General features: G+C 47.3%; 2 protein-coding genes across 6 annotated transcripts in view; both read right to left on the reverse strand.

The window, feature by feature from the left end:
- Positions 1-2930: 2930 nt before the first annotated feature.
- On the reverse strand, positions 2931-7133 carry snapin (SNAP associated protein). Its single transcript, XM_048525748.2, has 4 exons — positions 6956-7133; positions 6813-6859; positions 4097-4215; positions 2931-3797 (listed from the first exon to the last, which is right to left on the reverse strand). Exons 1-4 carry the CDS (start codon positions 7075-7077, stop codon positions 3696-3698), a joined length of 390 nt encoding a protein of 129 aa, XP_048381705.1. The 5' UTR covers positions 7078-7133; the 3' UTR covers positions 2931-3695.
- A 7784-nt stretch (positions 7134-14917) lies between these two features.
- Positions 14918-25172, reverse strand: part of gba1 (glucosylceramidase beta 1) — a 33916-nt gene continuing 23661 nt past the window's right edge. For 4 of the 5 annotated variants that reach the window (XM_048525750.2, XM_048525752.2, XM_059643010.1 and 1 more), the window contains exons 9-11: positions 24268-24431; positions 21461-21577; positions 16830-19569 (exon numbers count right to left, since the gene is read on the reverse strand). In XM_048525750.2, the coding sequence (XP_048381707.1) occupies positions 19464-19569; positions 21461-21577; positions 24268-24431 (387 nt within the window). In that variant the 3' untranslated portion in view covers positions 16830-19463. Of the gene's footprint in view, positions 14937-16829; positions 19570-21460; positions 21578-24267; positions 24432-25172 lie in introns of those variants that run through there. The other variant, XR_009443467.1, reaches the window with a different exon arrangement.

Consider the following 25172-nt stretch of genomic DNA (forward strand, 5'->3'; position numbering starts at 1 on the left):
AGTCACTTCGTGAATGATCGATACTATATACTGGTCTTTTATGTTTTTGATGTAATAATTGTTTTGTATCCTGTCTTTGTCTGTTATAATAATTGTTTCATGTATCATGTCATTGTGAGATGTGAAATGGCTTTATGTATAATATACTTAATAAAGTATAAAAAGCCAGGACTGTCCACTGCTCGGGGAGAATTACTTACGAGACTCTGCACTCTGTGCCGGGTTAAGTACAGTGATCCTCCACAGCTTGTACTTGCTTGGTAATAAAGGATTTGTGTTTTTCTAAACAGGTCAGTGTCTTGTTATTGCATCAAGTCCGTGAGGGTCTCCGAAAACGAACCTGACACCATCCTCTGTTTTTTCCCCTCTGCTCCTCTATTTCTCATCCTGTTTCTGGCCTTCTATTTCTGCCCCTCTTTTCTCATTCTGTTTTTCATCCTCTCTTGCTGCCCCTTCTTTCTGCACTTCTATTCCTGCCACTCTGTTTATGGCCCTCTATTTCTTACTCTGTTTATGCCCTCAACTTTAATCATCTGTTACTCCACCCTCTGTTTCCAGTTTCTGCCTCTGTGTCCCGACCTCAGTTTCTCATACTCTGTTTCCGCCCCCTGTTTCTTACTCGGTTTATGCCCCTGTTTTTAATCCTTTGTTTCTCTACCCGCTGTTTCTGCCACTGTTTCTTGTCTCACATACTTTTTTCTCAAACTCAGTTTCTGATTCCCTGTTTCGGCCCTTCTGTCTTTCATACTCTGTTTCAGCCCATTAGTTTCCCATTCTGTTTATTCCCGTGTGTCTGCCCCTGTTGTCATCCTGTTTCTCATCCACTGTTTGTTATCCTTCATTTCTTCCCCTCTGTTCCTGCCTGCATCTACCTGCTCCACTGTATCTGCTTCAGTTTCTCATCCTTCGTTTCTTAACCTCTATTTCTGCACCACTGTTCCTCACCCTGTGTTTCTGCCCCTCATATACTTTTTTCCCCAAACTCTGTTTCTCATTTCAGTTTGTTTCAGCTCATGTTTTTCATACTGTTTCTGCCACTGTGTTTCTAACACTCTTGTTTCTCATGCTCAGTTCCCGCTCTTCTGCTTTGCCTTCATTGCTTCACATCCTCTCTCGCTGCCCCTCTCTTTGCCATCTTCTGTTTCAGAAATTTATTTCTGCATGTTTCTTATTCTCTGTTTCAGTCCCTCTGTTTATTCGCTGCTTTTCCTGCCACTGCTTCTCATTCTCTCCCTTCCCATCCGTTTTGCATCCTCTGCTTTTGAGCCACTGATTCGGCTCTCTCTTTCTCATAAAATCTGTCTCTCCTCCTCTGTACGTGCCACTGTTTCTCATTCTCTGCTTCTGACCCTACGTTTCTCGTTCTATTTCTCATCCTCTGTACCCGACCTTCTGTTTCTCATCCTTTATTCCTGACCCTGTTTCTCATCCTCTCTGGCGTATCCTGTTTCTATCCCTCTCTTTCTGATCCTGTATTTCTGCACCTGTTGCTCATCCTGTTTATTCCCCACTCTTTCTCATTGTCTGATTTGCATCCTCTATTCCTGACCCTCGATCTCTCATCAGCTGTTTCAGCCCCTCCGGGTCTCATGCCCTGTTTCTCATTCTCTGTTTTTCATCCTGTTTCAAACCATCTTTTCCTGCCCCTCTGCTTTTCTTCCACCCTTCCCACCTCTTTTTTTCATAGTCTGCTCCTGCATTTCCACTCTTCACCCCTTGCTCGCCCTGCACTTTCTGCCACTCTGTTTCTGGTCCACTGCTTTGGCCTCCCTTTTCTCATAGGCTGCTCCTGCGTCTCCACTCCTCAACCTCTTTCTCATCCGTCATTCCTGCACCGCCGTTACTTGTCCTCCATCTCTCGTTCTTTTGCTTCTGGTGCTTCATGACTCTGACTTCCACCCTCACCCTGACCATGACTACTGCAAGCCTAACACTGACTGACCCCAATTTTGACCTTGACACTAACATAAGCCCTAACCCAGAGACCCTTTCCCTGAACCCTAACCCTAACCGTAACCCTGGCCCACACTCTAAACTTGTCTAAAAACCATAGCCCTGATTCTATGCCTGATTCTGACCTGACCTTAACCCAAAACCCTAGCCCTTTCTCGAAATCCTAAACCCTACATACCCTGAACCCTAACCCCTATTCCCACTTCTAAATGCCTGACCCTAAACCCTTAACCCCCAAACTTCTATCCCTAACTCAAATTCTAATCTTGACCTTAAAGCAGAACATATTTTCCATGGTGAGGCTGAGAAATGGTGGTGTTCAGAGGGATCAGGACACATTGAATTAATTGCAAAGAACAAACATTAGCCTAATTATATAAACCCATAGATTGACTGCATCGAGGGTGCTGTCCCTGGGTTTTGTGCCCTCTTGAAAGGCAGACATACTTGCCTTGAAGGGAATTCAATAACTGCTCACTCAACTGATTTGAGGAGACAAAGCTACCACAACCTAGGGTCATCGATGATCTCCCAGGAATATTAAAATTCGTGAAGGCTTTCCAGTGCAGATAACAGTGCAGTGAAATACTGCTCTCTGGCCTTGGTCTCCAGGACCAGAGGTCACAGTCTCATAAGAAGGAGTTAGCTTTCTCCAACATGGATGAACTGACACTGAAAGGGATGTGAATGAATGCAATTATCTTTGACAGAAATGACAGCTGCTATCAAGTTGAGAAAATCCAAAAATATGGTGATAATATGGGTAACATAGAACATGTAGCTGGCCCAGTGACCTCAGAAGGATAATGGCCTACTGTGGTTCTTAGTTCCTACCTTCTTATTCCCGTACTTTGAAGCAAACTCGTCAAGATTTGGAAACAAATTAATCTTTGCTCTTTTTACACAATTGCTCAAAGTGCTGCCAAAATGCAGACTCCACATGAGAACTGGGATTGAGAAGAAATCAAGCAAAAATATTATTTTTTGAATTATATATTTTTCCTGACTCAGTCCATAATTCAAGCTAAGAATGGTCAGTCCATTAAGTATCTCATTAGACATCATGGTATTAACTATTATAGATTCAAAGTGGTATAGCACCGAGTCATAACATCATAAAAGTCAGTTTACATTACAAGAAAGAGACTGTACTGTCTATTTGTGAACAAGATGAAAGATTTCAGCTCTTGCAGAAGGAATAGTGAAACGTGAGTCATGCTCAGTTCGAACTGAACCAAGTGGTTGCAAAGGATGATTATCTTGAAGCATTACTTCAACAAGGATGGTTAGAGTGGGGGCAGGGAGAAGGGAAGAGAAAGGTGGTGTGTGGGGGGGTGGTGGGAGTTGTGCCCAGATATTAGAGCTGCAAAAATTAAATCTCTCTACTCTGACAGATGTGCCATTATTCACAATATGAACATGTGAGAAGCTTCAGTGCATGTTAACACTTAAGCTGAATGCAGTGGTTCTAAATGTTCCAGAATTCAACCTTGACCAAGCATAACAGATCTCAGAAGATATTCTATTCTGGTTGTACCAAACAAGGCCTCTGTAGCCAGGATTAGGAACTGCACACAATTGTGACAGATTTGAACCTTTTCCCTCTCCACTCCACAAAAACTATCAATTTTGTCTGAGTTCATGTGCTTCAAGCATCACAGCTGAGAGAATCCATATAGGAGGTCATCTTGTCTTCTCTAACAGCAGCATTTTGCGATTATTTGGTTTTTCATAAACTGTCTTCATTTACTTGGAGAACCAGGGAGTAGTATTCCAGACTCCAGCAAGGCTTTACGACGAGCTGTTTCCTTAGCAACATTGTGATTTAACCGTCTCAGTCGTTCCTGTCAAGTGTTACAAGCAGAATTGTAAGACGTTGGGTATTTCTGAGGGGAAGTAATAAAACATGAGCTTTCTTCCAGGCAGAGAAATCCTCCACATTTCCAGGCTAAAAGGCAGAAACATTCCAACAAGTACCTCACTGCCAACCCCCTCCCCAAACATATTAAACATTTCCAAACTCCTTCAAACTAATCACCTGCCTGCTCACTGAAACTTTGTACATGTCACAGTAGGCTGAAAATATGCTAATGCTGAATGACTGCTTTGTAAAGGTCCAGGTGACACCAGCAGCTGCTCTTACCTGAGCATTCTGTAAGATGTTGTTCACGAGCACCACTCTCCGCCTTGCATTCAGCAATTTTTTAACATATGGGTCCAGATCGAGCGACACTTTCTGATCCTCATTAATCCTATACAACTCTGAGCATAAGGGGGGGGAAAAGTCACCAACCAAACTTACTCCAACTCAAACAATCCTTTCATCGATAGCTCTGTCAACAACAATGAATGAAAATGTCAGCTGTGAAAACAGAATAAAGTTTGCGGTTTTCGTTGCGGTGACAATTTGGAAGCAGGTCATTAGGAAAAAGAGCTCAGTCTGATGTCTCCCCGAGCCAGGAACTGAGCCCAGCTGCTGCTGTTGAGATCGGGGACAGACCTGTCCAAAGCTGATCAGAATTCCAGCAGGGGATTTCACTTCAGCACAAGCCTGAGGGCCACTGCATGATTGAGAGCTGGGCCTAGGTTCCCTTTGCTGAGTTCAGAACCATTTTAGTCTGTGTCAGCTTTTCCCAGGACATTCTCTGCATGTCTGGCCCACTGGCAGCTCCCAACAAGGGGCATAAAAGACAATAAGAGCACATTTTATAGTTATATAAAAGGGACAGCTGTTGGTTAAGAGTACAACTGACCCACTGAAAGCTGACCATGACAATATTGTAAATAACCATGGGGAAATGGCAGGCATACTGCACAATTACTTTGCTTCACAGCAGAAAATTAGCAGAGGATCAAGTATGGGATCAGAAAACGAACCTAAATAAATCATCCAAACTGGAGAAACTCAAGAGTGTTAAATCTGAGGACCAGATGGTTTCTAATCACCAATAACAAAGACGATAGGACCACACATTGCTGATACTCTAACTATAATCTCAGAGTTCCCTGGTGTTAGGATTCGTGCCTCTGAATTGGAAATCTGCTCATGTCACTCAGCTGTTAAACAAAGATGACAGAGGGAAACCGGGTATTACAGACCAGTCAGCCTGACATCGGTGGTGGGGAAATTGTTGGAGTCTATAAAATCAAGGATCACTTCAAAAAATTTCAGCTCATCTGACAGGTTCAGTATGGATTTATGAAAGGTAGGTCATGCCTGAAAATCATACATTTTTGACGAGGCGCCAAAGATAGTGGACAATTAAGGCAATACATGTTGTTTGTATGGAGTTGCTGAATGCTTCTAACAGAGTTGCACGTAAGAGGCTGTTAGCTAAAATAGAAACCCATGGAATTGAAGGGAAGTTACTGACATGGAAAGGAAATTAGTTGAGTGGCAGGATACAGAGTCGGAATAATGGGAAAGTACTACAGGGATTTGTAAGAGTCTCTGTTATTCACAACGTTCATTAACAAACTTGGATAACGACATAAAATGTCAAATATCCAAATGACAACACAAATTGAGTAGACAGTATTGACAACAGCATATTTCACATTTTGATAGGTTTGGTGAATGGCTAAAGTTCTGGCAGAGGAATTTTAATGTGAGAGGTTCTCTGTTATGGACTGAAAGAGAATAGATCATGGTATTCTTTTCCAGAAGGGACAAAGTTAAATATAGTGGATGTCTAATGAGATTGGGGGTTCAAGTGATTAACTCTTTAAAGTGCCATGAACAGATACAGAAAATAGTCAAGACTGCAAATGGAATGCTGGCTTTCACATCTACAGAACTGAAGTTAGGATACAGACATTCCACGGCAGGTATACAAAACTGTAGTTAGACCTCTCTTGGAGTACTGACAGCAGATCTGGGCACCATATCGTAAGGACATTTTTGTCCTGTAGGGAGTTCAATGCAGATTTACAAGGACAGTGCATGGACTGCAGGGATTAAGTTAGGAGTAGACATTAGACAAATTGGGCCTTTATTCCACAGATTTTACACAGTTAAGAGAATGATCTAATCAGGTCTTCAGAATATTAATATAGTCAGTGAACTATTTCCACCAGTTGAAGAGTCCAGAACCAGAGGCATAGTCTAAAAATTATGTCCAAGCCATTCAGGAGAGATGTTAGGAAGCAATTCTGCACACTAGGAGTAGAGATTTGGAACTCTTTTCCTCAAATGATGTATGGTAATTAAATTAAACTTAAATCGGAGGGTCAGAAAATTTTGATTAGCAAGCATAACAAGGCCCAAAAGCAATAATATGGAGTTAGTCCACAGAGGGCAGTACATGGCTCAGTGGTTTGCACTGCTGTCTCACAGCGCCAGGGACCCGGCTTCGATTCCAGCCTCGGGTGACTGTCTGTCTGTGTGGAGTCTGCACATTCTCCCCGAGTCTGCGTGGGTTTCCTCCAGGTGCTCTGGTTTCCTCCCACAGTGCAAAGATGTGCAGATTGGGGTGGACTGGCCATGCTAAATTGCCCACAGCATTTAGGGATGTGTAGGTTAGGTGGGATACTCTGGGGGCTATTGTGTGTTGGGCCAAAGGGCCTGTTAGGGATTCTGTGAAAAGCCCTGACTTTCCCAAATAGCTGAGAAGACTCAACGGGTGAATGGCCTACCCCTGTCCTTAAACAACTTCTCCGGGCAGACCCCGAGCTCAGCCTCAGACCACCACCCTGGAGATGTACGGCAAGACTAGTCCTCCAACCCAGTCCGGTCAGGTAACACTCCTCAATGCCAGGGCTCAGGGACATACTTACACCCTGCGCGCTCTCTCTCTCGTTACCAACCCCACCCCATGTCTCTCTTCCTCCATCACCCACAACCTCACCCCGCGGTTTACCTGCCGACAGGTTGTCGATCTGTTCGCGAAGATCCAACTGACTCTCCCTGAAACAAACGGAACAAAATGGTGAAAACTAAGGGTGTCACCAGCTCTTTCCTCCCTCCAGGGCCCAGCCTCCAGCCTCCAGCCTCCAGCCTCACCTCACTCCCTGTACCTGATGATCTACCTCCTCCACCGCAGGTCTGAGCAGTTCCAGGAGGCCTCCTGACAGGAGGCTCCTGCCCGACACGGAACCACCACCTTCAGGATCTTGCACCGCCATCTTCCACACTGCCTTCCGGAAAGAAGGGCAGGTTCCGCCCCTCTCCCCGCACTGACCCCCGGGAAGAAGATGCGGCTCCGCCCCTCTCCCCGCACTGACCCCCGGGAAGAAGATGCGGCTCCGCCCCTCTCCCCGCACTGACCCCCGAGAGGAAGGTCAGGTTCTGCCCCTCTCCCCGCACTGACCCCTGGGAAGAAGATGCGGCTCCGCCCCTCTCCGCGCACTGACCCCCGAGAGGAAGGTCAGGTTCTGCCCCTCTCCCCGCACTGACCCCCGGGAAGAAGATGCGGCTCCGCCCCTCTCCCCGCACTGACTCCCGGGAAGAAGATGCGGCTCCGCCCCTCTCCCCGCACTGACCCCCGGGAAGAAGATGCGGCTCCGCCCCTCTCCCCGCACTGACCCCCGGGAAGAAGATGCGGCTCCGCACTGACCCCCGGGAGCAAGAGAGATAATGGGAACTGCAGATGCTGGAGAATCCAAGATAATAAAATGTGAGGCTGGATGAACACAGCAGGCCAAGCAGCATCTCAGGAGCACAAAAGCTGACGTTTCGGGCCTAGACCCTTCATCAGAGAGGGGGATGGGGTGAGGGTTCTGGAATAAATAGGGAGAGGGGGGAGGCGGACTGAAGATGGAGAGAAAAGAAGATAGGTGGAGAGAGCACCAAAACCGAGGACCAAACCATCATCTCCAACACCATTCACGACCTCATCACCTCAGGGGACCTCCCATCCACAGCCTCCAACCTCATTGTTCCCCAACCCCGCATGGCCCGTTTCTATCTCCTTCCCAACATCCACAAACCTGCCTGCCCTGGTCGACCCATCGTCTCAGCCTGTTCCTGCCCCACCGAACTCATCTCCGCCTATCTGGACTCCATTTTCTCCCCTTTGGTCCAGGAACTCCCCACCTACGTCCGTGACACCACCCACGCCCTCCACCTCCTCCAGGACTTCCAATTCCCTGGCCCCCAACACCTCATATTCACCATGGACGTCCAGTCCCTGTACACCTGCATTCCGCATGGAGATGGCCTCAAGTCCCTCCGCTTCTTCCTGTCCCGCAGGCCCGACCAGTCCCCTTCCACCGACACTCTCATCCGCCTAGCTGAACTCGTCCTCACACTCAACAACTTCTCTTTTGACTCCTCCCACTTCCTACAGACTAAGGGGGTGGCCATGGGCCCCAGCTATGTCTGCCTCTTTGTAGGTTACGTGGAACAGTCCCTCTTCCGCACCTACACAGGCCCCAAACCCCACCTCTTCCTCCGGTACATTGATGACTGTATCGGCGCCGCCTCTTGCTCCCCAGAGGAGCTCGAACAGTTCATCCACTTCACCAACACCTTCCACCCCAACCTTCAGTTCACCTGGGCCATCTCCAGCACATCCCTCACCTTCCTGGACCTCTCAGTCTCCATCTCAGGCAACCAGCTTGTAACTGATATCAGAGATAATGGGAACTGCAGATGCTGGAGATTCCAAGATAATAAAATGTGAGGCTGGATGAACACAGCAGGCCAAGCAGCATCTCAGGAGCACAAAAGCTGACGTTTCGGGCCTAGACCCTTCATCAGAGAGGGGGATGGGGGGAGGGAACTGGAATAAATAGGGAGAGAGGGGGAGGCGGACCGAAGATGGAGAGTAAAGAAGATAGGTGGAGAGGGTGTAGGTGGGGAGGTAGGGAGGGGATAGGTCAGTCCAGGGAAGACGGACAGGTCAAGGAGGTGGGATGAGGTTAGTAGGTAGCTGGGGGTGCGGCTTGGGGTGGGAGGAAGGGATGGGTGAGAGGAAGAACCGGTTAGGGAGGCAGAGACAGGTTGGACTGGTTTTGGGATGCAGTGGGTGGGGGGGAAGAGCTGGGCTGGTTGTGTGGTGCAGTGGGGGGAGGGGATGAACTGGGCTGGTTTAGGGATGCAGTGGGGGAAGGGGAGATTTTGAAACTGGTGAAGTCCACATTGATACCATATGGCTGCAGGGTTCCCAGGCGGAATATGAGTTGCTGTTCCTGCAACCTTCGGGTGGCATCATTGTGGCAGTGCAGGAGGCCCATGATGGACATGTCATCAAGAGAATGGGAGGGGGAGTGGAAATGGTTTGCGACTGGGAGGTGCAGTTGTTTGTTGCGAACTGAGCGGAGGTGTTCTGCAAAGCGGTCCCCAAGCCTCCGCTTGGTTTCCCCCAACTTGTAACTGATGTCCATTTCAAGCCCACCGACTCCCACAGCTACCTAGAATACACCACCTCCCACCCACCCTCCTGCAAAGATTCCATCCCCTATTCCCAATTCCTCCGCCTCCGCCGCATCTGCTCCCACGATAAGACATTCCACTCCCGCACATCCCAGATGTCCAAGTTCTTTAAGGACCGCAACTTTCCCCCCACAGTGATCGAGAACGCCCTTGACCGCATCTCCCGTATTTCCCACAAGACATCCCTCAGACCCCGCCGCCGCCACAACCGCCCCAAGAGGATCCCCCTCGTTCTCACACACCACCCTACCAACCTCCGGATACAACGCATTATCCTCCGACACTTCTGCCATTTACAATCCGACCCCACCACCCAAGACATTTATCCATCCCCTCCCCTGTCAGCTTTCCGGAGAGACCACTCTCTCCGTGATTCCCTTGTTCACTCCACACTGCCCTCCAACCCCACCACACCCGGCACCTTCCCCTGCAACCGCAGGAAATGCTACACTTGTCCCCACACCTCCTCCCTCACCCCCATCCCAGGCCCCAAGATGACATTCCACATTAAGCAGAGGTTCACCTGCACATTTGCCAATGTGGTATACTGCATCCACTGTACCCGGTGCGGCTTCCTCTACATTGGGGAAACCAAGCGGAGGCTTGGGGGCCGCTTTGCAGAACACCTCCGCTCAGTTCGCAACAAACAACTGCACCTCCCAGTCGCAAACCATTTCCACTCCCCCTCCCATTCTCTAGATGACATGTCCATCATGGGCCTCCTGCACTGCCACAATGATGCCACCCGAAGGTTGCAGGAACAGCAACTCATATTCCGCCTGGGAACCCTGCAGCCATATGGTATCAATGTGGACTTCACCAGTTTCAAAATCTCCCCTTCCCCTACTGCATCCCTAAACCAGCCCAGTTCGTCCCCTCCCCCCACTGCACCACACAACCAGCCCAGCTCTTTCCCCCCCACCCACTGCATCCCAAAACCAGTCCAACCTGTCTCTGCCTCCCTAACCGGTTCTTCCTCTCACCTATCCCTTCCTCCCACCCCAAGCCGCACCCCCAGCTACCTACTAACCTCATCCCACCTCCTTGACCTGTCCGTCTTCCCTGGACTGACCTATCCCCTCCCTACCTCCCCACCTACACTCTCTCCACCTATCTTCTTTACTCTCCATCTTCGGTCCGCCTCCCCCTCTCTCCCTATTTATTCCTGTTCCCTCTCCCCATCTCCCTCTCTGATGAAGGGTCTAGGCACGAAACGTCAGCTTTTGTGCTCCTGAGATGCTGCTTGGCCTGCTGTGTTCATCCGGCCTCACATTTTATTATCTTGGAATTCTCCAGCATCTGCAGTTCCCATTATCTCTAGGTGGAGAGAGTATAGGTGGGGAGGGGATAGGTCAGTCCAGGGAAGACGGACAGGCCAAGGAGGTGGGATGAGGTTAGTAGGTAGGAGATGGGGGTGCGGCTTGGGGTGGGAGGAAGGGATGGGTGAGAGGAAGAACAGGTTAGGGAGGCAGAGACGGGTTGGACTGGTTTTAGGATGCAGTGGGTGGGGGGGGGAAGAACTGGGCTGGTTGTGTGGTGCAGTGGGGGGAGGGGACGAACTGGGCTGGTTTTGGGATGCGGTGGGGGAAGGGGAGATTTGGAGGCTGGTGAAGTCCACATTGATACCATATGGCTGCAGGGTTTCCAAGCGGAATATGAGTTGCTGTTCCAGCAACCTTCAGGTGGCATCATTGTGGCACTGCAGGAGGCCCATGATGGACATGTCATCTAAAGAATGGGAGGGGGAGTGGAAATGGTTTGCGACTGGGAGGTGCAGTTGTTTGTTGCGAACTGAGCGGAGGTGTTCTGCGAAGCGGTCCCCAAGCCTCCGCTTGGTTTCCCCAATGTAGAGGAAGCCACACCAGTTACAGTGGATGCAGTATACCACATTTGCAGATGTGCAGGTGAACCTCTGCTTAATGTGGAATGCCATCTTGGGGCCTGGGATAGGGGTGAGGGAGGAGGTGTGGGGGCAAGTGTAGCATTTCCTGCGGTTGCAGGGGAAGGTGCCGGGTGTGGTGGGGTTGGAGGGCAGTGTGGAGCGAACAAGGGAGTCACGGAGAGAGTGGTCTCTCCGGAAAGTAGACAGGGGTGGGGATGGAAAAATGTCTTGGGTGGTGGGGTCGGATTGTAGATGGCGGAAGTGTCGGAGGATGATGCGTTGTATCCGGAGGTTGGTGGGGTGGTGTGTGAGAACGAGGGGGATCCTCTTTGGGCGGTTGTGGCGGGGGCGGGGTCTGAGGGATGTGTTGCGGGAAATGCGGGAGACACTGTCAAGGGCGTTCTCGATCACTGTGGGGGGAATGTTGCCGTCCTTGAAGAACTTAGACATCTGGGATGTGCGGGGAAGCCCACCGACTCCCACAGCTACCTAGAATACACCTCCTCCCACCCACCCTCCTGCAAAAATTCCATCCCCTATTCCCAATTCGTCCGCCTCCGCCGCATCTGCTCCGACGATAAGACATTCCACTCCCGCAAATCCCAGATGTCCAAGCTCTTCAAGGACTGCAACTTTCCCCCCACAGTGATCGAGAACGCCCTTGACCGCGTCTCCCGTATTTCCCGCAACACATCCCTCACACCCCGCCCCCGCCACAACCGCCCAAAGAGGATCCTCCTCGTTCTCACACACCACTCCACCAACCTCCGGATACAACGTATCATCCTCCGACACTTCCGCCATCTAAAATCCGACCCCACTACCCAAGACATTTTTCCATCCCCACCCCTGTCTGCTTTCCGGAGAGACCACTCTCTCTGTGACTCCCTTGTTCGCTCCACACTGCCCTTCAACCCCACCACACCCGGCACCTTCCCCTGCAACCGCAGGAAATGCTTCACTTGCCCCCACACCTCCTCCCTCACCCCTATCCCAGGCACCAAGATGACATTCCACATTATGCAGAGGTTCACCTGCACATCTGCAAATGTGGTATACTGCATCCACTGTAACTGGTGTGGCTTCCTCTACATTGGGGAAACCAAGCGGAGGCTTGGGGACCACTTTGCAGAACACCTCCGCTCGGTTCGCAACAAACAACTACACCTCCCAGTCGCAAACCATTTCCACTCCCCCTCCCATTCTTTAGATGACATGTCCATCATGGGCCTCCTGCAGTGCCACAATGATGCCACCCAAAGGTTGCAGGAACAGCAACTCATATTCCGCCTGGGAACTCTGCAGCCTAATGGCATCAATGTGGACTTCACCAGCTTCCAAATCTCCCCTTCCCCCACCGCATCCCTAAACCAGCCCAGTTCGTCCCCTCCCCCCACTGCACCACACAACCAGCCCAGCTTTTCCCCTCCACCCACTGCATCCCAAAACCAGTCCAACCTGTCTCTGCCTCCCTAACCTGTTCTTCCTCTCACCCATCCCTTCCTCCCACCCCAAGCCGCACCCCCATCCATCTCCAACCTACTAACCTCATCCCACCTCCTTGACCTGTCCGTCTTCCCTGGACTGACCTATCCCCTCCCCACCTATACTCTCTCCACCTATACAAGATAATAAAATGTGAGGCTGGATGAACACAGCAGGCCAAGCAGCATCTCAGGAGCACAAAAGCTGACGTTTCGGGCCTAGACCCTTCATCTCTGTTGAAGGGTCCAGGCCCGAAACGTCAGCTTTTGTGCTCCTGAGATGCTGCTTGGCCTGCTGTGTTCATCTAGCCTCACATTTTATTACCCCGGGAGGAAGGTCAGGATCTCCCCTCTCCCCGCACTCCCACCGGGAGAAATACAGATAATACAGCAGGTCCGGCAGCATTAGAGGAGCCGCAAAGCTGACGTTTCGGGTCGGGACGCTTCTTCAGAAATGGGGAGTGGGAGGAGAGCTAGGAAATAAATAGAGAGGGGAGAGGAGAGGGATGGTAATGGGTGAATGCAGGTAGGGTGTGCTGGTGATGGGTCAGTGAGGTGGGAGAGATGGACTGGTTATGTCAGGTCAGGGAGGCGGGGATGAGAGGGTGGATGGGTCATGGGTCGAGGTCCGCAGATTTTGAAACTGATGAAGTCCACATTGGGAGCAGTGGGTTGTCGGCTTCCAAGGAAGAATATGAGGTGCTGCTCCTCCAGTTTCTGGGTGGCATCATTATGACACTGGAGTGAGATGGGGGAGTTGAAATAGTTTGCGACCGAAATTTGTTTGTCACGAACAGAGCGCAGATGCTCTACAGACCGGTCTCTCTGATGTAGAAGAGGCCGTATCGGGAGCAGCGGATGCAGTAGACCAGGTTGACGGATGTGCAAGTGCAAGGTTTGTTTGGTGCTTTAGATGGAGTTGAGGGGGGGGGAGGTGTCGCACTTCCTGCGGTTGCAGGGAAAGGTGCCAGAGGTGATGGGGCAGATGAGGGAGTCGTGGAGAGAGCAGTCCCTCTGGAAGACAGATGGGGTGGGATGGCATGGCGTAAGTAGCAGCAAATGATACATTGGATACAGAGGTTAGTGGGGTAATATGTGAGTACAAGGAAATTCGTTCTTTGTTTTTGTTATGGGTTTCGGGTGTGAGGGCAGAGGTGTGGGAAATTCAAGGAAAGTGGTTGAGGGCATTTTCAATAACTTAAAGGGGTAAGTTTTGGTCCTTGAAATAAGAGGATATCTAGAATGTCCCAACTTGGGAGCAGACGTGGCAGAAGAATTAGGAATCGGGAAACACATTCTTGCAGGAAGGTGGGTGAGAGGAGGTGTCGTCTAGGTTGCTGAGGGAGTCGGTGGGCTTGAAGTAGGTATTGGTTTTGAGGTGGTCATTAAAGATGGAGACAGAGGTGTCCAGGAGGGAGAGGGAGGTATTGGAGATGGTCCAGGTGAATTTGACATTGGTGGGGGTGAAATGTGTTCATAAAGTTGATGAACTGTTTAAGCTCCTTGTGTGAGAATGAGGCAGCGCTAATAAGAGTCATCAGTGTAGCAGAAAAAGGATTGTTCCACGTAACATACGAAGAGGCAGGCACGGCTCGGGCCCATGTGGGTTCCTATGGCCACCCCCTTCAGTCTGCAGGAAGTGGGAGGATCTAAAGGAGAAGTTGTTAAGGGTAAGGACGAGTTTGGTTAAGCGGATGAGGGAGGAGGGCGGTTGGTTGTGCCTGTGGGAGAGGAAGAAGCGGAGGGCTTTTAGGCCATCAGTGTGTCGGAAACAAGGGATTGGATGTCCATAGTGAAGATGAGGTGTTGGGGGCCAGGGAATTGGAGGTCTTGGAGGAGGCAAAGGGTGCAGATGGTGTCCCGGATATAGGTTGGGAGTTCTTGGACGGGGGGGAGAAAGCAGAGTAAGTTCAGTGGGGCAGGAGCATGCAGAGACAATGGGTCGGCCAGGACAGTCAAGTTTGTAAATTTTGGGAAGGAGATAGAAATTGCCATGCAGCTTTGGGGAACAATGAGGTTGTCAGCTGTGAATGGAAGGTCACCTGCGGTGATGAGGTTGTGAAGGGTGCTCCTTCCCGTGCACTGCCTCCCGGGAGAAAGGCCAGCCCTGACTTCCTGCCACAGAGATGGTCACTAGAGGATAGGATAAGAGTCAGGGCCAAGTGTCCGAAGAATGGCAATGTCTTGATCGGTCTTCATTTGGATTCTGCGGAGAGTGGCTGCAGGGAAGGAGCCTGTTTTACTGGCAACAGAGAGAGGTTGCACATGATCACATTTCAGTCCAAACATCATACTGTCCTCAGCAAACAACGGGCTGAACAGCCACCTTCTGCACCGTTACAGTTCTGTGAGTCATCTGTAACTGAGAGCCACCTACATTTGCACACAGAACAGCATTGCTGTTATTGTGAAAATAAAACAGAATTCAAAACTCAGAGAGAGAGAGAATCTTTCAAGTACAACTCAACTGTTCTTCAGATTCTCTGAAGTGTCAGGTTGGACTCGAAGTTAACTCTGCTTTCTCTCAACAGATGTTGCCGGACCTGAGTTTCTCCAGCACTTTGTTTTTGTTTCAGATTTCCATCAGCTGTCAATGGTTAGTTTTTTTTTTGTTTTGACACACGTGGGCTGTTGGGTTTTCCTCCAGCACATGCTGTTTGGAATCATCTACAGCACATAAAAAAGCCATTCAGCTCACCCAGCCTCTGCCAGTCAAAAATAACTATCTAATTATTCTAATGCCATTTTCCAGCATGTGGCTCATGCCTACTCATGCTGCCAAAGCTATTTAGATATGTTTCTAATGTTATGAGTGCTTTTGTCTCTATCATGCTTAAAGACACTGAATTCCAGATTACCTTCTCGCTCCGGGTGAAAAAAGTGTTCTATTCTTCACCTTAAATCTCTGAAATCTCTGCTCATTGCTTGTTGATCTCTCCACCAAGGAGAAATGTTTCTTCTTGTGTATTCTCTCTATGAACCTCCTAAAATTATACTGTTTGACTCCTTTGCTCCAAGAAAAACAATCCCAGCCTGTCCCATCTCTCTTCGTAATTATAACTTTCCAATCTAGGCAGTATCCTGGTAACCCTCCATCTCCAGTATAAACACATCACTTCCATAAAAATGTGTATTCCAGAACTGGAAACAAAAGATGTGGCCTAACCAACTTCATCTCGTTCCAGCATAACTTCCCTGAAGTTCTTAAACTCTTGTGCATGTAAATTCCTAGCAATATGATTGCTCCTTTCTGGTCAGTAAGTTTTAGTCATGTGGCTTCATTTAACAAACTTTTGAAATGTCATTCCATTTTTCTGACGTAATAGATTGCTTGACCAAAACTACAACAACCCACCCTCCTTCCCAGTGTCACCTGAAGAACTTGCATCCTGAATATTAAGCTGCCAATTCTACCCCTCTTTTAACTGTGTCTCTGTCACAGTAATTACACCACATCCCTATGTTTTCATTCGTGCCCTCAATTTACCTGTCCTGTTCATCAGATTCCTTGCACTAAAATAAATACTATCTAATCTTGCTAAATTCCCTTGTGCCTTCACTGGTCTAAGTTCCCTACCTTTGACTCCCTTGTTATCTTTTCTAAATTTGCCTATTCATTTCCACTTCCCTGCTGCTGTCCTGCTGACCATTCTCTCTGGATCCCATACCCCTGCCAGGTCACTAGGAAATCTTCTCATAACGCTGCGAGTCCCATTCTTCATGAAGTGCAAATTATCTGTCCCCAAAAATCTGTTTCAAAAGCTTCTTCACTGATCTACACTGTTGCTTCCCATTTGTTTCTGTCACACTTTGTTTTGCTATGTTCCCGAGGCCGTGCAACACCAAATCTGTTCAGAACATTTGGGATGACTGATCCCCAGCAGAAACAATCAAGCTTTGCAAACTGAATGAGTGGTGTCACAAACATACTTGTATGTCAAGAAACATTTCTTTTAATTTGAGCTTTGATCATGACAAAGAACACATTTTCTAATTGAGTTGGTTCTGCTATGTGTTCCTGTGCAACTATCGTGTTATAGAAAAATCATGCTACAGAAATAACAGGGCCTATGGGAAAAGCAGGGTTGGGGCAGACACTAAAACATACCACTCAAAGGCCTAACACAAAGGATAGCACAGTTTTAATAAATGTTTATTTCATTGTTAGATATTAAAAGTAAATTTAACACCTTATCTTGGGGAAAAAAAAGGTCAAGATAACTTGATGGAAGTGGAGGTTTTCAGATTTCTGTTAATGCAGGGCTGAGGGTTGTCACCGTCATCACTTTCAGGTGCAGTTGTAGTTGCAGGGTTAGGGCGAAAAATTGTTAATGCAGAAGTGAATGGTTGTTGTTCATTGTGGTCTGACTGTGGAGGGTTGTCTTAACAAAGTCTTCCAGTTTTGGCTGCTTTGCCCTTTATCTTCTTTCGTGAAGAAGCTGTTCATAGGACACCAAATAAGATCTTATTCCACAAACTGCAACCCTGCTACATTCTGCATTGGAACTGTTGCCCTCTCAGGGCTGCAACTGCTTCTCAATTCCCCTCAGAATGGAAGACAAAAACAGAAGAGAAAACTTGTGGTGGTACTGCATCTTGGACAGCTTCATCTTCATTTCCAGCTTCCACTTCCCCCTCAGTGACAAGGTGTTGTGGATCAGCTGTAGAGGTCTTCACAGTGGGGCTCAAGTAAATCTAAGATGTAGCCTTCTTTGTCAATTAAGGAAATGGCACCACATGTTCTTCATCTGCACTTAACAGCACCACATAACTATGTTATGAAAAGCAGAGCAGTTCTTCAAACTAGCAAACCAGCCACTGCTAGCACTAAAGGCAGGCACATCTGTAGGATTATCAGCTTTTTTGTTAGATATTCATAATAAGGCTCTCTGTCTCTTTTATGGTCAGAAAGTTGGTCCCAGATTGCTTTTTCATTTGATCTTCTATTCACACATGTAGAAGCTGCTCCATCTCCTCATATTCTTCTGACTGTGACCTCAGATTTACTAGCACCCAGACTTGTTCTAGCAATAGAGCTTGCTTAATCCTTTCTGCATTGTCTCTAATGGTGCATAAGGTAGACTCCTTTACTCTTGCATTGCAGACTATCACGAGTGATAATGGGAACTGCAGATGAAGGGTCTAGGCCCAAAACGTCAGCTTTTGTGCTCCTGAGATGCTGCTGGGCCTGCTGTGTTCATCCAGCCTCACATTTTATTATCTTAGACTATATCACATGTTCTCTCATTACGCTCAAAATCCTTTATAATATCCAGCTTCTCTTCCAGCGTTTGTAGCCTTTTAATATTCACCACCAGCAATTTTATCACCAGGACGCTACTTGCTAACATTGCCACTTTGTCCTTGCATTTTTGTCCTCACAAAAATCACAAAGTACTGTACCTCTCTCAGAAAATTGCTTCACGACAAAGTTTGTGATGCCTGCAGGAAGATTTTTTCAGTACTAACATTGTACGTGGTCAGAATAATACCTGCAAAATGATCATGTGATGTTGACGTGTACTTCTGCATGCACGGATGGAATCACATTATAGCGCACACAAGTTTGCATTTTAGAAACAGCATTCCTCTATTTGTCAGTCATGTTATCGCCAATTAGCAGAACCAGCTGTACTGCTGCCTGTTATAGTTAGTTTTGTCATCTGGCCACGCTATAGAATTATTTCAGTGAGAGAGAGGTCTCTTGATCATAGAGATTTATTTCTCATCTTGCTGTTCAGTCCTAATTTATGGCTTATGTCCATGCACACACAAACATGCTCAGTTATCCGAGTGTAGCTGCAATTTTTAAAATATTTTTGTAGTCTCTACATTATATCCATTCTGCAGCAATCCATAGTTACCTCGAGTGATGTTAGTCATTGAAACTTCTGATGCAAACAACATCCTTTGTGACCACCGTCTTTTTAATTAATCCAAATTCACAAGTTAGTTCCCAAAAACACCAGTAGTTGTTTAAACTGCATCTCACTAAAACCAGCATTTCCCCATCAATGTGGACGTATTTTTTTGCATGTCAATATCATCTTACAATGTTAATAATCCTGAGGAGACTACACAAGGTGGATGCTGACAGGAAATTTACCCTTATTGGAGAAACTAGGCCAAAGGGACAAATTAGGAGATCACCCATTTAAGACAGAAACGAAAAAATTATTCACTCAGTAGGATGACTTCCCTTCTTCAAAAAGGGGTCCAGGTGGAGCTGCGAGAAATTTTTAGAGTAAAAAGATCTTGTCTAATGGCCACACCAGTTGGCTAGACAGCTGATTCGCAGTGCAGAGTTACACAAACAGTGTGGGTTCAATTCCTGTACTGACTGAGGTTACCATGCACGATTCTCTTTCTCAACCTCTCCCCTTGCCAGAGGTGTGGTGACTCTCAGGTTATACCATCACCAGTTGTCTCTAACAGGAGTGCAGCACTAGGGTCTGGTAAGACCCATGACCAACATTTAGTCAAAAAGGATCAGGGCCATAATCAGTTCAACCATAATCTTATCCAATTGCAGGGTAATCCCGAGGACTTGAATGGCCTCCCCTGCTGTTAGCACAAATGGAGTACCAGTGTTTCTTATTGATTATGAAAGGAGTCACGTAGCTTTGATGCAAGCTGAGGAAGGGGAATCCAGCTGAGAAGAATATACCAAAGCATACACTAACCAGTATTCATGTAATTAACAGCATTGTAGATATCATGGTCCTCTACATCAGGGATGACTTGACTTTGATAGTTTGTGAAAGAGGATTTATTGCCATTTCCATAAATAAGATTGGATAGATTCTGCAGGTGAGTGTGCTTTGATAAAGCCATGCTCAGGGTCCCAGATCACAAAATCAATATCCTTCTGGCTCCTGAAAGAGGGTAAGAAAAATATTTAATCAACTCTGACATTCTAATCTGGGCAAAATTAGAAATTAATTTGTCTGTCTTGTGTGTCAGCTCCTGGACAATAAAAGAAACTAGTCACTTGTGTCTGTTACTTGGCCACCCCTATGTTTTCCTGTTGGTTCCCTTTATCTGTACAGGACCCCGGGTAAAAGCAATCATGCCCATCATTTGTGGACGTGCGGGACTTAAAATACTTGGTGCAGCCTCAACTACTAGGTCTCAGAGTTGGAAAAATAAAAATCCATCATCTGCTTCCTCAAAGATTTATCCAATTACTCTTGAATCTGTGAAAACTATGGAGGTTTCTGTAGTGGCTCCAGCCTGAACTAAGGACAAGGGGCACCAGTTATTGGACCCCAACGTGTACTCCCATCCTCAGCCCTGGGTGGTATAAGGACTGGCAGACACTGTTGTAAAGTTTTAAGCAAGACTGCATTGGGGGAACACAATGAGGGTTAGTGACCAGAAACACACTGCCTGTAAGAGTATAAAATAAGAGACACTAAATTACCACTGAGGAACCGGGCCATAAATCTGAACAAAGGAAGCAGACAGACCAGCAGTGGATCTGTGGGATACTCTGGAGCTGCGGCAGTGCGGTTAAAAGGAGCAGTGAGAGCAGACAGACTAACAGAGGAGCTGTTTAATCTAAATTGAAGCCTAGTGTTACATAAAAGCAGGCAGAAAATAGGCAGGTAATTCACTCTTTACTCTTGTGACTTGATATCAAATGAAACTAAGACCATAAGAACAGCTTAAAGACTTTTACACAGATAATATTTTAGAACTTTAAATGTCTTTGCCTGACAGAGTGAACAGGTTCTAGCTATTTTTCTAACATAAACAACGAGACTTTTCTCATCAATAGTTACCTTTGAAGTGATGCACTTGGAGAAGGCTAACAAGGCAACGGATTATACAATGAACAGTAGGATCCCAGAAAGTACTGAAGATCAAAGGGATCTTGGTATGACAGGGACAGCAAGGGACTATGAAAGCACATGGGATACCCTGTATCATACGTCTCAGCTAATAAAGGTAAGAGCAAGGCAACAATGCTGTATTTTTGTGAAACGCTGGTTAGGCCACATCTGGTATACTGTGTGCAGTTCTGGTCACCACATCATAGGAAGGATGAGATTCACCAGGATACTGCGTAGAGAGGATGGTCTGAACTATGAGGACATATTGATGAGAATAGGTTGGAGTTCCTTTCCTTGGAACAGTGCAGATTGAGAGGGAAGCTGAAAGCGGTGTACTAGAGTATCAGAGAGGGTGAACAGAACATAGAACAATACAGCGCAGAACAGGCCCTTCAGCCCTCGATGTCGCGCTGACCTGTGATCTAACCTAAGCCCCTCCCCCTGTACTATCCCATCATTATCCAAGGACTGTTTAAATGCCCCTAATGTGGCTGAGTTAACTACATTGGCAGGCAGAGCGTTCCACAGAAGGGAGTTCTTTCCACTTGTAGAGTGGTCCATAACCAAGGGACATAGACTTATGATAAAAGGTACTAAATTAAGAGGAGAGTTGAGAAGAAATATTTTCACTCAGTAGACTCGAACTCTCTGGCTGCCAGGAGGTTGAGTCAGACACTCTCAGAATATTTTTAAATATTCACTTGTGCTGCCAAAACCTCCAGGGTTACTGGTTGAGGACTGGAAAATAGGATTCATGTAATTAGGGTCCAGGCCCGAAACGTCAGCTTTTGTGCTCCTGAGATGCTGCTTGGCCTGCTGTGTTCATCCAGCCTCACATTTTATTATCTTTCATGTAATTAGAGCTTTGTTTACCAGGGCAGACATGATGAGCTGATGAGAACGAATTGAGTTTTTAAATTGAGCTTCTCACCAGTTCAGGACATTGATGACGGCACATCCATCTGGGCGGAGGAAAGCCACAGAGTCCAGTTCAGTCGCAGCATTGGGATCAAGTCCAACACGTTGAGAACCTTCAGGAACAAACTTACTGCAGAGAAAAGAGCACATGCATCAGAGTGAAGGCCATCCAAAGCTCAACACAGACTCATTTTACTCTAAGGGAGGGAGAATGATGTGAAGTCGAACAGTCCTTGCTCTCGATGACTTATTCTTGATTTCAACAGCAGGTGGGAGCAATATTCCCGCAAGACCAACCTCTGTCATTGTGAAGACTGAATGATACAGACACTTTGGTCTCTCTCATACACACACACGTAAACATGCATACAGGGCAGGAGAACGAACATTCTGTGTATTCTATAACACTTCATAATACATAGAAGTATGAAGCCAGAAATGACAATAAAAGGCACTGACATTAAATCAGTCACACAAAACAGGCCTTTCAGCTCATCCATTCGGCACTGGCCAATCTACACAAATCCCATTTTCCAGCACTTGGCACATAACACGTTGAATGCTACGACATTTCAAGTGCTCACCCATGTACCTCTTAATGAATACACCCCCAGACAGTGAATTACAGACCCCACAGCCCTTTGGGGTGGAAACATTTTTCCTCAACTCCCCAATAAGTCTGTTTCCCTTCACCTTAAAATTATTGACTCCCTCCTTCGACTCTGGGGAACAGCTACTTTCTATAACCCATGTCCATGTCCCTCAGTCAGGTGCCCTCTCAGGCTCTCTACTCCAAAGAAAACGACCCAAGCTTACCCAGCCTCTCCTCAATGTCAAAAGGCTGCAGCCCAGGCAACATGCCGGTGAATCATCTCCACACGTCCCTCTCCTCCCCCTCCTATGCAATCAAATCCTTTCTAACAGTGTGGTGACCAGAATGGCACACACAACTCCAGCTGTGGCTTAACCAAAGTTTCTCAGTCAGTGCACTGAGTATTGGAGTTGGGAGGTCATGTTGCTGCTGTTCAGAACATTGGTTCGGCCACTTCTGGAGTATTGTATGCAATTCTGGTCTCCCTCCTCTAGGAAGGATGTTGTGAAACTAGTAAGAGTTCCGAAAAAAAATTTACAAGGATGGTGCCAGGATTGGAAAGTTTCACTGGAGCATCGGAGGCCAAACGGGTGACCTTAGGAAGGTTTATAAAATCGTGAATGGCAAGGATAGGGTAAATAGACAAGGTTTTTTCCCCAGGGTGACAGAGTCCAAAACTAGAGGGGATAGGATTAAGGTGAGAGGGATAATATATATAAGGGACCTAACAGCAACTTTTTCACACAGAGGGTGACGCAGGTATGGAATGATCTGTCAGGGTAAGTTATTGTAGGCAGGTACAATTACAACATTTTAAAGGCACCTGGATGGGTGTACGAATAGGAAGGGTTTAGAGGGATATGGACCAAATGCTGGCAAATGAGACTGGAATTATTTAGGATTAAAGTCAGAGAATATTTGTAGCTCAGGTTGTGGATGAGGTTGTAGACCTGCTCACCAAGCCAGCGGGTTTAGTTGCAAACGTTTTGTCACCCTGCTGGGTAACATGGTCAGTGCGCCTCTGGTGAAGCGTCAGTGATCAGTCCCACTTGTTATTCATATGCCTCTGTTTGCTGGGGCGGTTGGTATTACTCCCGGTTTTGTTTCTCAGTGGTTTGCACACGGGATCTAATTCAACGTGTTTGTTAATGGAGTTCCGTTGGAATACCATCCCTCCAGGAATTCCCTGGCATGTCTCAGTTTGCCTTGTGCGATTATGGTTGTGTTGTCCCAGTCGAATTTGTGTCCCTCATCCATGTGTAGGGACAAATTCAACTGGGAAGACACATCTATCATCTTGTACCCTTCTTCCTCATTGTCAACCATTCTGCTAATCTCATGTTACTTGCAAACAAAATGAGGCAGTCCTCTGTCGAGGCCATTGCTGCAACCTTCCTTTGGATTGATGTTGGAAGTGGAACGTATTCTCAGCATAAAGAAAGGCCCAGTACATTGAACAGTATTGCAACTTCAGTAACAAGAAATATTTACCTTTTATTTATTATACTCCCTTTGTGGGACAGTCTAGGAATAAAGCATATAATCTCAGAATAAGGGGTCGCCCATTTACGACAGAGATGAGGAGGAGCATGAGCAGCATGATTACTCCTCCTTTCTCTGCTCTTCTGACAGCTGTTCAAGAGTCGGAGATGGAGAGACACTCTTATTTTTGATAACAAGGTGCCATTCTGTCTCAGTGACTACTGACAAGTCACATTAACTGTGACTACGAGGAGACAAAGAAGGTAAGTGTGCGTCCATGAGGAGGCAGCACTAGGTTCTCACTAACTGAAGCTGCGGTCAGAGACAGTGAGGCATCACTCTGCAGCTCAAATATCAACTTGTACAACAAATGCAGCAAGTTGCCTCTAAGCGCCAGACAGCCAGGTTTGATTCTAGCCTTGGGCGACTGTCTGTGTGGAGTTTGCACATTCTCCGTGACTGCATGGGTTTCCTCTGGGTGCTCCAGTTTCCCTCCCAGAGTGTAGAGATGTGCAGATTGGGCGGATTTGCCATGCTAAATTGCCCATACCATCTACAGTGGGAAATGCAGGGATGGTGTAGGGGGTGAGTCCGGGTGGGATGTCTTCAGGAGAGTCGGTGTGGACCCATTGGGCCAAATGGCCTGCTTCCACACTGTAGGGATTCTATGATTCTTCTATGAAATGCACTTGTGCGAACACCACCCCCTACAGAATTAAACCATGTGTCAGACAAATGGCTTTTACCTAAAGTGGGCCATGTGGTAGAACATAGGCTGTTTGTAGAAGGTATCCTGATGACTGTTCACAATGACCGGACTGTCAGCAAAGTTTTTCACCCAGTTCGGGCCACCTTGCAAGTTCAATGCAATGTTCCAATCTGTCCAACCAGTTACATGATTATTCAGATTCTGCAACATGTGGCAGAAACAACACAGAGATTAACATTCACTGACAAATATATAACAAAGGAGCAGCAGGTGGTTATTTGGGCTTTCAAAAGTACTCTATACCCAACCGGATCACAACTGACAGAAGCAGAAATTGCTGGAAAAACTCAACAGGTCTGGCAGCATCTGTGGAGAGGAAGCAGAATTAACATTTCAGGTCCAGTGACTCTTCTTCAAAACTGACTGTAGCTAGGAAAAGGTTGGTATATATGCTGAAGATGGGGTGAGGAACGGTCGGGTCGGGGGGCGGGGGGGGGGGGGGGGGGGGGGAGAGTAAATGATAGGTGGTGATGGAGCCCAGAGCAAGAGAAAAAAATGAGTTGGACAGACAAAGGAATAAGTAAAAGTTAGTCAGGAAGAATTGATATCTGGTAACCAGGACCATTTGTGACAAGATCCAGCAGGGGGAATGGGTAAAGTCACGGGAAAAGGCACTCAGGCCCCAAAATTACTGATCCCAATATTGAGCCCTACGAAGACTGCAGGGTTACCAAGTGGAAAATGAGATGATGTTCTACCAGTTTGCAGTCAAAGTGAACTTCTCTGGAGCACTGCAGCAAGCTGAAGACGGAGAGGTCAGACAGGGAACACAGTGGTGTGTTGAAATAGCAGGCAACAGGAAATTCAGGATCATTTTTGTGCAAAGAGTATAGGTGTTCCATAAAGCAGTCACCGATCTCCCATTGTGGAGCGGATTACACT

The sequence above is a fragment of the Stegostoma tigrinum genome, chromosome 47, assembly GCF_030684315.1.
Source record: "Stegostoma tigrinum isolate sSteTig4 chromosome 47, sSteTig4.hap1, whole genome shotgun sequence".
Taxonomy (NCBI): domain Eukaryota; kingdom Metazoa; phylum Chordata; class Chondrichthyes; order Orectolobiformes; family Stegostomatidae; genus Stegostoma; species Stegostoma tigrinum.

What these genes read in the sequence shown, in the direction of transcription:
- snapin (XM_048525748.2), bottom strand. Translation starts at nt 7,077, where the DNA reads ATGGCGGTGCAAGATCCTGAAGGTGGTGGTTCCGTGTCGGGCAGGAGC. An exon ending in CATCAGGTACAGGGAGTGAG is followed by an intron (nt 6,860 to 6,955) that starts GTGAGGCTGGAG and finishes CGTTTGTTTCAG; the next exon opens with GGAGAGTCAGTTGGATCTTC. An exon ending in ACATCTTACAGAATGCTCAG is followed by an intron (nt 3,798 to 4,096) that starts GTAAGAGCAGCT and finishes AACACTTGACAG; the next exon opens with GAACGACTGAGACGGTTAAA.